Source organism: Amphiura filiformis, chromosome 2, assembly GCF_039555335.1.
Source record: "Amphiura filiformis chromosome 2, Afil_fr2py, whole genome shotgun sequence".
Classification (NCBI taxonomy): domain Eukaryota; kingdom Metazoa; phylum Echinodermata; class Ophiuroidea; order Amphilepidida; family Amphiuridae; genus Amphiura; species Amphiura filiformis.
Genome location: NC_092629.1, coordinates 28,231,418 through 28,242,612, shown reverse-complemented (window position 1 = coordinate 28,242,612; position 11,195 = coordinate 28,231,418). Strand labels below are relative to the sequence as shown.

Genomic DNA, 11,195 nt, shown 5'->3' with positions numbered 1-11,195 from the left:
CTCACTGAAATGCACTGCAGTGAAAAAATTTTTATTGCAATTTGTTTAACCTTCACCTAAAAAAAATGATATCTATCCTAGCCTACAAGTGCAATCTGCGATTATATGACATCAATCTAGATGATTATGTAGTTTTTAATGGTATTAACAAAGACCGTCCCACCACCAGATTTTCCTCTGATCCTTTGTTACTGGTAAATCAGCTTTCTAAAACTGAATGCCACAAGATGGGCTTTTTTCAGCGTATGTTGCCCATTTGGAACCAGCTCCCTAGTATTATCAGATCTACAAATTCTGTTGCTTCATTTAAGCAACAAGTTTTGGAGTTTTACCAGTCCAAATTTGCTCGCACCTTTGTTGCAACTTCTGTTTGCACTTGGACCTCATTTTGTAATTGTCCAAATTGCAGGCAAATGTAACTTAACCTGCACCCCCCTTAATTTATATTTCCCTTCCCTTCTTTTTTGGATTTGGTGGGGCGGTCTTAGAGGTGCCTGGCACCTGTTCGCTCCAGCCATTCACTGGACTTTTAAAACAAATTTTGTTCCTTTCATAATATTGTGTAATTTTTGATGTAACTATAAATGTGCAATATTATATATTTTTGTGTAATTCTGTGCCAGTGATAAAGTGTAATAAATAAATAAATAAATAAATAAATAAATAAATAAATAAATAAATAAATAAATAAATAAATAAATAAATATATTCTTATCAGAGGACACAATTCAATGACTTAAATATATTTGGGTTCCTGGCCTGGGGGGGGCAAAACAATTTTGCAAGACCATTTTGAGAATTCACCACCCCAGGGTACGCATAATTATTATTGGACAGTCCCTTGTTATCTCTTCACAAATAGCTCATAGTTTAAGCCTATACTCATATCAGAGGGCATGATTCAATGACTTAAATGTATTTGGGTTCCTGGCCGGGGGCAAAACAATTTTGCAAGACCATTTTGAGAATTCACCACCCCAGGGTACGCATAATTATTATTGGACAGTCCCTTGTTATCTCTTCACAAATAGCTCATAGTTTAAGCCTATACTCATATCAGAGGGCATGATTCAATGACTTAAATATATTTGGGTTCCTGGCCTGGGGGGGGCAAAACAATTTTGCAAGACCATTTTGAGAATTCATCACCCCAGGGTACGCATAATTATTATTGGACAGTCCCTTGTTATCTCTTCACAAATAGCTCATAGTTTAAGCCTATACTCATATCAGAGGGCATGATTCAATGACTTAAATATATTTGGGTTCCTGGCCTGGGGGGCAAAACAATTTTGCAAGACCATTTTGAGAATTCACCCCCCAGGGTACGCATAATTATTATTGGACAGTCCCTTGTTATCTCTTCACAAATAGCTCATAGTTTAAGCCTATAATCATATCAGAGGGCATGATTCAATGACTTAAATATATTTGGGTTCCTGGCCTGGGGGGGGCAAAACAATTTTGCAAGACCATTTTGAGAATTCAGCACCCCAGGGTACGCATAATTATTATTGAACAGTTCATAGTTTAAGCCTATACTCATATCAGAGGGCATGATTCAATGACTTGTATGTTTCTGAAATGATGATCTGAATGGCACAAAATTGAGTCAACATGATATCAATAATTATCTATTGGGTGTAAAGGTTGAATTATTATGATTTCATTTGTGATAAAATTGCAATGTAAATATTCACCTTATTTGCTGGAGTTAAATCTACATTATGTGACACAAAAACTTTGACAAATAAAAGTTTAGCTTTGTGAAAAAAACTTTTGTATAGTAATGCCTTAACAACTGACGGGTAATGACAGAGATAATAACATGAATAATACAAACGTGAATAATTCAAGGAATAACCCTTGAGGTCAGGTCAACCCTAATTGCAATTAGTCGTTTTGTTTACCTACATACAGTTATATTCAAATAATCTGTCCGCCAAGACTTACTGGTTAATCAAAGAGAACAAGCTGCTGCGTGCATTTTGTGGGGCGCCATTTTGATTACAACTTTGCCTAGATTTGAAACAAGGTACAACTAACTGTTGAAGTCTACAGTCTACTTTATGAATAGTTTCCATTAAAAGGTAAGATGATAAATGTGCTACAAATATAATATTATATGATCTTTAGGACTACTAGAGGTGATCACTCTGGAGGAGAGTTACACGATTGGGTTTGTGTACATGTATAATTTTATGACAACAATTAGGCCTATAGTAGATATTAGGGACTGTGCAATAATTATGAGCAAGGGGATTGTTTATTAGAAGGTAAGATGATAAAAGTGATACAAATAGTGTAGTTTGATCTCCAGGACTGACTAGAGGTGATCACTTGAGAAGAGTTACGGGTTTTTTGGAATGTGTATAATTCTATGACACCATAGTAGACATAGGTCTGTGCAACAATTATGAGTGGAGGGGGTGTTTATAAAAGGTAAGATGATACAAGTGGTATAAGTAGTTTGATCTCTAGGACTACTAGAAGTGATCATTTGAGGAGAGTTGCACAATTGGTTCTGTGGTACATGTATAATTTTATGACACCATAGTAGACATTAGGGGCTGTGCAATAATGAGCAGGGGGAGTGTTTATTAGAAGGTATTCAAGGTAAGATGATACCAGTGGTACAAATAGTTCGATCTCCAGGACTACTACTATTGCTATCATCAATATCATTAGGCCTAATAAAAAGATTTGTATTACCCTTTTCGACCGACCCTAAAATCAACAAATGTTTTGAAAATGGTTTGCATGTTTTATTTTGTATAAATCATTGTTTACCATGGTATTTTGTGGTGAAAAAAACAAGAACAAGAGAAAAGAAAAGTAAAGTAAAGCGACTGACCGACCCTGGCTTTGGAGCTCTCAGGGCAATACAATTTTTTAGACCTTATCATTCCTTGGTAATCACCATTAATATTATTATTATTTTATCATTATTAAATTCAGATAGATGATGGCAAATTTAAAGCTTATGCAAGTTGTTCTACAAGAGTCTACAAACGTTTTGCGTGATAAATTAAAGCCGGAAAAAATATTGGTATGTCTGCAACAGAATGGTGTACTAGATAAAGACGATGTCCAGAAAATAATGAGTGAAAAAACGGATGGAGAGAAAGTTATAGCATTGCTGGATCAACTACGTTTCAAGCCTGAATCGAAGTATGCTTTATTTATGGAGACTTTGGAGCAAGTAGATAATCAGCTCCATTGGAATGTGAAAGTCATAGAGGAAAAGCACTATTACAGTAAGTATACCATTTATAGTAGGGTCAGAATATGGGTTCCTGTGAGTCTAAAGAGGGGAGAAGTTTTGAAAATGTTTTTTTTTTTGTACTTTTGAGGGTGCTGAATACAAATTTTTGGGTCCAACCCATTTTCAAAATGGCTGTCAAAATACCATTAAATGACATCCTACTAATGGGATATATTGACTGAATTTTGTACTTTCGAGTGAACTGAATAAGAATTTTGGAGTCCAATTTTGGGGGAAATTTGTGGAACTCCCAGTAGAGAGTGGTTTTCAAATGGCTGTCAAAATACCATTAAATGCGATTCTAGAATGGGCTTAGAATATAATGTATTATTGCGCCCATTTTGAAAAACCTCACTCTAGCGGGAGTTGAATCCCTATATTTCCCTAAGGTTGGACTCACAGATACCTATACAGCTATCAAAGAAAAAAAATCAGTCGATATATATCCCATTAGCAGACTTCTAGGTATTTAAAAACTGCCATCTAGTGGAATTCCCAACCTGTCCCAGTGGACCCAAAAATTCTTATTCAGCACCCTTGACAGTGTGAAAAACATTTTCACAACTTCACCTCTTAAGTCTCCAGGAACCCATATTGTGACCGTAATATTATTTCAAGTTATTTTAATATAAGAAATGCATGAAACATCTCTTCCTAGGTTGGTATATATATTTTTTTATATTTCAAATGTAGATTTTTATGTTCAAGCCTAGGCCCATAAAGGGGATATGTTACCCCTCCCCCCGGCCTGTGTTTTTCAAAGAGGACTTAAGAGCACACATAAATACACTACTTAACAACAACAACTTCTATTGATACCAGGATGACTTAAGTTAATTTAACTTTAAAAAGTTCATTTAGTACAGTCTTAGTTGTAATAATCATAGTCAATAGAGATACACTTCTTTGGCAATGGCCTATTCCAGTTGAAATCCATACACCCGCAATGGAAGACACCTTAATCTCCACTGACACAGGGAGTGTGCATTTTAAATGGGATTACTTGAATGGGTGACTCCATTTGAAATCTCTACCCCCTGCGTCTTCCATGGGGGGGTGTATGAATTTCAACTGGAATATTCCAATAGTTTTGAGCAGAGAGTTACAAGTTTCATCATGAGCTGGGCTTTTATTATGATCAAAGTTGTCAATTATTTTAATAATTTTGTTCTCAAATATACATATTATTGTTTAATGGATTAGGTAAAATATTCTTGACATTTAATGCCAGTTTCATCGGCAATTTTAGGACCAATACTTACAAAATAATTATCAAAATTTGAAATTTCTCGAGGATTAAATAAATTGCCTAATTAAAAAAATGTGTTTGGTTGCAATTATTTTAGTGCATCCAAATATGTTATTAATGGCATGCCAAGTACTTTCTTTGCTGAAATTCAAATGATAATATATTTAAATAATGTGTAATATAATAATATTTAATACAGCGATGTTTACAACATTTTAATTTTGTAGTGCTCATGAGTACCTGGTCAATTCAAAGTACTGGGAGATGAATTAGAATTTAAGACTCCTTTGTAATATTTTCAACACATTGATGAGAACATTAATCTAAATTTTGCTTTTTCTTCAATTTCTTCTTCAGATCCGCCTGCTGCCCAACAGTGAGTTTACTGAAGTTATTATTAGGCGACAAAATATCCCCCTGTTCTATGGGCCTGACCAATCCAGATCTTGCAAGGGGGAGTTGGTGGGGGTTAGTCGTGTGCAAGTAATAGCAGCTGTTATTTGCCCAAAGTGAATTGATTTTGATTGACAGTTTTTGAAGAAAAATATACTTAAATATGTTTGCAAAAAAACTATTCAGATTGTTAAAGCTTTTTATTATATTTTAGGATCATTTTCCATACCGACGAAGACTACTGTCTTGGAAAGTGTGTCCACCTGTAGAATATGGAGGGATTATTTTTGTCGCACAATGTATATTACTTTTATTTCCATTTTTAAAGTATTAAATGTGATATCAGCGGTAGTTTTGAAAGTGGTGGGGAGCCAGTGGGTGGCGTATGTATAAAATGTAAATAATGTCCGTAAAGCAGTCATCGCTTCACGCTTGAGCAACTTACATAGGGGTGTTTAGCTAGGGGGGGAATGTGCCACCCTCAAAATTGAGAAACCTTTGCAAATTGAAGGCCAACTTAAAGCCATTTGGTGGACCATTTTAGTACTATTATGTCAAAAAAAATTGAAAAAGTAGAAAATTGGTACAATGAAGGCCAAATTAAAAGCCATTTGTGGGCATGTTTTCAGCTTTTATTGTTAAATTAGATCAGCTTTTATTGTTAAAAGCTGATCTAATTGTAATTGTAAATGGGATTAATTCTTCAACATTCTGTTCTTGTTTTTTGTTTATTGAGGTTTCTTATTTCTGTTTGTGTTATATGTTTGGTATGGTTGATAGCTTTCTTTTGTGGATGGACACTGTATTATATACTTACAGTGTACACTGTACGAGGGGCAGTCAGTATGTTTTAAGAGTGGACTCGTGACGTCATATGTGGATTGTTTTCATGGTATTTCTCAATGATTACATAAACACTGTACCTTTGTCTTTCAAACAACACATGTAAAGATTATATCATACACATGATTACATAACAGCATTAGCATAAAATCAATATACTAGGGACACTGCCAAATCACGCAAAAAAGGCGGGCCTTTTAAATTACAGCAAAGACACATGTTTAAAATGTCCGAGAACAGAAAAAGTACAAGGGGCTTTAGGCTAGTTTTTGGCAGGAATAAACACTAGGTCCTCAGTTTGCATTTGGTAAAATATGAGACTTGTCATTAAACTGTGGTGGAAATGGGACGTCTGGAAACTTCAACAACTTTAGGGCTTGAATGGAAGCAAAATTATTCTGCAAAAATGGCGTTAATGAAAAAGCAGTTATTACAAATGACATTAATTATCTCCAAAATGAAACAGACTAAAATATAACGACTGGTCACATGTGAGAGCTAGTACTCAGTGCGATGATAACTGGTGCAAATCAAACAATAATCTGCGCATGCGTAGGTAGGATGACCGATTCAACATGGTGGAAATGCACGAAAATGGCAAAATTCCATGTAAATAGGGCCTAAAATATTACAAAATGCTATGAAAATTTTAATTTAAATATTTATATGAATTTTTATGGATGATCTCAACCTGAAATGAACAGAAAAGTTTTAAAATAAATTTCTTATTAAAACGATGGCCTCTCTCTGTACCACTACTTTTTGTATAAATGTAACAATGGTAGAATAACAGTTATATTTTAATCACGGATTCAAATATTTTCTAGGGAGACTCCCGTTTTAATTTTTGGAGATTAGTCAACAGAACTGGCCAAAAAAATTAAATTTCCACGTTTGCTATTTTTGGCAATATCAAGATTTGTATAGAAAGAAAAGCCTTGTTTTTGTCAAAAATAAGACATATTTGACCATACATTATAAACAAACTAAAACCTTTATAGCCCAACAAACATGGTTTCATGAACTGGTAGTTTGTGTTCTATTACTGTTCCAAAAGGCAGCATTATCCATTCTTTAATTCCCGAGAAAATATAAAAATACAACAATACCTCATTTCAGCCTCTTATTTCCCTTAACAAAACGATTCAATTTCACCAGGTGACTCTAGACCATTGATTTTATGCTAATGCTGTTACGTAATCATGTGTGTGATATAATTTTTGCATGTGTTGTTTGAAAGACAAAGGTACAGTGTTTATGTAATCATTGAGAAATGCCATGAAAACAATCCACATATGATGTCACGAGTCCACTCTTAAAACATACTGACCGCCCCTCGTATAAGCATTTGGATCACTATTTTCTATTTTTCTACTATTTTTTTCAAATTTATTTTATTTATAATATAGTTATGGTGACTCTGCTGAAGCTACAAATCAGACTTCAGACCAATCTGACTTATCTGGCAGGTATGTATAAATCATGTAAACATGGAAGTGGGGTTCTGATTGGCTAATTGAATCATGTCATCATCACATCGGCACCTCATTCGCCAATTAAAGGGGCATTTCGTGATCCACAGCCTCATCCCCCCACTTTTCCCAAAAAAAAGTTGAGATTTTTACACCACTGGATACCTCTGGCTACATAATGTTTATGTACCAAATATTTCTTGCAGATTAATTCGTTTAGCAAAAATATCGTTGTTTGAATTTCGTTCTGGTGCACCAGAACGAAATTACAACACATTGTCTATGGAGCAGTGTAATAATCATGCATAACTCGCAAACGCAAAATCGGAATCAACTGAAATTTTGGAAATAAGCTTTTTTCGTGGATATCTACTGGATGACAAAATCCTCCTTTAAGCTGTGACCTACAATCTTGGAAAAAAGTACTTGGAACGCTTGGCACACTCCGTCGTAATCCGTGCAGAATTTCTTATGATCATGGAAATGATGTATATTGCGCTTGGGAACAAACATGACATCTACAACAATGATTTACCCTCCCCTCCCCATCTATCAATGTTGGACACATTGGGAAACCGCTGAAGACATTGGCAATTCTCAACATTGCACGGGGAAAGGGGTGACAGTTTTCCGTTATTTACACGCAAGTGTTCCAAGACTTATTTCCAAGATTGTAGTTCATTTGATGCGATAATCAGGAAGACCAGTCAGACACCGCTAAAAGACCTTGTTGAATACTATAAAGTATCAAAAGTCAAACCTCTTGTAGACTATTCCTTGGTTCCATTCGCAAAATGTTCATGATTTTTCTTCATGTAATAATGACTTATGTTAAAGGTTGTTTGAAAGTTTTTGCCAATCATGCTTAATGTTTCAGCCAACAGTCGAATGAAAAGGAAGATATACTGATTCAGACATTTACAAAATGGGCTAACACACACTTGAAGAATGTCAATGAGGAAGTGGACAATTTGGAAGAAGACTTCTGGGATGGATCCAAACTGACTGCCTTAATTGAAGTTTTGTTGCAGAAAGGTACAGTAGATATCAAAATGTATAGATATATGTATCAGAAGTAGTCATTTCTTATTCAATGGACAATTTTTAGAACATGACTACATGTACAGTTTAAAACATGGTAGAAATAGGTACTTTCCAGGCTCACTGCATCTCCCGCGGGAACCACAAATTAAGCACCACATCGTACGGACAAGACTTCCAGTTCCCACAGGAGATGCTGTGAGCCTGGAAAGCCCCTGTGATCAAGGTTAGCAAAAATATTGTCAAATTTGAATTCCGTAATTCAACATAGTGGCCTATGGAGCAATGTAATACACATAAATCATTATATAACTCGCAAACGCAAAATCGTAATCAACAGAAATTTTGGGAATTAAAAATGTCATAAAAAGAGGATGCTAAGATCGTGAAATACTCCTTTAAGCATTCTAAGTAGAAATATGTAATGTTGCTATAGGGGGATCGCTACACCTCCTCCACAGCGAGTCTGTTACCTTCCCAGCATTTAAGAATGCCGGTACCCCATTTATACACTGGGTGGAGAGGAGTAAATAAGTGCATTATTCAAAGGCACAACACGATGGGGTTGCCGGGGCTCGAACCCACAACCTTCCGATTATGAGTCGGCGCTCGTTCTGCTCGCGGCCATCGTGCTCCCACTAATATGTATTATTACTATTATTATATATTTACAACACTTATTATTATTTACAGGACAGAAAGAGATGGATCCAGTTAACCAAAAAACAGTGATGCTAACAGTGATGCAGCAACTATTTTTAAGTTTTACAACTTTTGGGAGTAAAGCTGATGCTTCACAGACAATGGAAAGTAAAAGAGACCAGTTGCTTTCATGGATGCAGGAGCAGATTCCAGACTGCAAGATCACAAATTTTACTAGTGACTGGACTGATGGAAAGGCTGTTGGTGCTTTGGTGAATAAATTTGCTCCAGGTAAGTAACCTAGATAGACTCTAAATGTAACTTTTGTCTTATAAGATTCTTATTGGGGCCGCCTGCACAAGTACACCGTCGCCAAGATATCTGGTGCACACAAAGTACCCACATAGTACCAATGCTGCTATTGCACAGGACCCACAAGAAATATACTCTGATCAGCTCTTAATAGGCAGGGACTCATAACATCGTGGATTGCTTTTGTGAATTTACGTGTGCGTAAGTTGGAACTTTATTGACTCGCGCAGTAACAAAAACCGAATAATTCCCGCCTATTAAGAGCTGATCATAGTATAGTACTGCACCGGTATTAAGCTGGTAGGCCTACTCCCCTGGTACTGGAACCAAATTTATTACCCCTGATTAGCGACAATCGGGGGTAATTTAAGCTTCAGTTTTTTAAGGATCTGTCCACCAAATGCTAAAGTTTGTTTGGCTTATAATTAGCGAAAATTATTCGGTTTTTGATACTGTGCAGCAATAAAGTCCCAACTTCCGTTCGCATAAATTCACATAAGAACACACCAATCACTCACTGCAACATGGAACTAGAGCAAGTAATGTGCTAACTTGTGTGCATGCCATTCTATATCAATAGGGCCTACACCATGTTATGAATCTAATTTTTTTTTTTTTTTATATGCCGAACAAACTTTAGCACACTAGTGGTGAACCATTAATAAATGCAGGTATGATCATCATGACCTGTTTGAGATATTTATTTATAAGTTTGATATGAATATCAAATTGATTTGATATGAATTTTTAAACACACACACATGAAAGTGTATTTTCTATGTACAGGGGAAAGAAGAATCACACATCGCATATAGCACAATTAAACATAAAATTACAAATAGAAATATGACATGCATAGACAGATATACCAGAGTTAAGACTCCGGAAATACCTGCCTGTGATAGGATTTGAACCCCAGACTTCTCGCTTGCGGGGCGAATGCTCTAATTACTGAGCTACATACTCTCCCTGATTCTTCTTTCCCCTCTAAGCCTATATATTAAGAATAACTATTAAGCATCATTAATTTGATCTTGTGCGCTAGTTTATAATGTTTCTATGCTCCAGTGTATGATGCTTAAGCCTCGTCCCTTGTTCGTATTTTCTATGCTTTAGGTAAATTGATATCATATAAGAATAAGAACCATTTAACAATTAGATCAACTTTAGTATGATGTAAAAAAACTTTGAAGTTGAATATTTTCAACATTATACATATTTCCCTTGATCATATCACATATTAGAGGAAAGCTTTTATGATTATGATCATCAAGCGGTCACTTTTCTTTAGACTTTATTGTGATATGATTGGAAATAAAGTGTTGAAAATATTATGTTTTTGTTGTTATTTCATTCAAAAATCAGGAGCATGTCGTGACTGGGAATCTTGGGAAGAAGATTATGCTACACGGAATATAGAAGAAGCAATGAAGATGGCAGAAGACTGGCTTCAAGTAGCACAGGTTAGGTTATGCAATATTCTTGAAAGTGATATCTTGAAATCAGGGGCAAGACATGTGATCTAGAACTGGATTGAATTTGACAGTTTTTGAAAACGCAAAAATTGTTAAAATTTTCAAGCTGCTTATGATTTTGAAGGGTCATTTAGTCTCTTCCGGTGTTTAATTTGTTTGATAAATTTAGCTAGGATATAGAGAGTCAGTCAAAAGTAGATAATCCAATTTATATAACTCATACAAAGATTCTTGTCATTTGATTGGCCAATTACTATCGATTAGTTTTGCTATTTTTTGCAAAAGACTATTGCACTCGCGGGAGTGTAACAATCCATTATCTGTTGCACTCATGTGAGCTACCATGACAACACTGTTAAACATGAGCGTATAGTTCGCGATGACCCCTCGACTTGCCAATTCTAGGTGTGGGTGTTACTTCTAAAATAAGTGTAGATTCATATATGCGTTACAACAAATATTGAATGTTTTTAATCATTTTTTCCATTCAACTCAGCAAAGCA

The 11,195-nt window shown here is 35.4% G+C and overlaps 1 protein-coding gene across 1 annotated transcript in view; it reads left to right on the top strand.

The window, feature by feature from the left end:
* Positions 1–2,961: 2,961 nt before the first annotated feature.
* Positions 2,962–11,195, top strand: part of LOC140146045 (uncharacterized) — a 51,451-nt gene continuing 43,217 nt past the window's right edge. Inside the window, exons 1-6 of the mRNA XM_072167786.1 lie at positions 2,962–3,257; positions 4,872–4,890; positions 7,160–7,219; positions 8,100–8,257; positions 8,957–9,196; positions 10,583–10,680. Coding sequence (XP_072023887.1) covers positions 2,963–3,257; positions 4,872–4,890; positions 7,160–7,219; positions 8,100–8,257; positions 8,957–9,196; positions 10,583–10,680 — 870 coding nt within the window. The 5' untranslated portion in view covers position 2,962. The remainder of the gene's footprint in view (positions 3,258–4,871; positions 4,891–7,159; positions 7,220–8,099; positions 8,258–8,956; positions 9,197–10,582; positions 10,681–11,195) is intronic.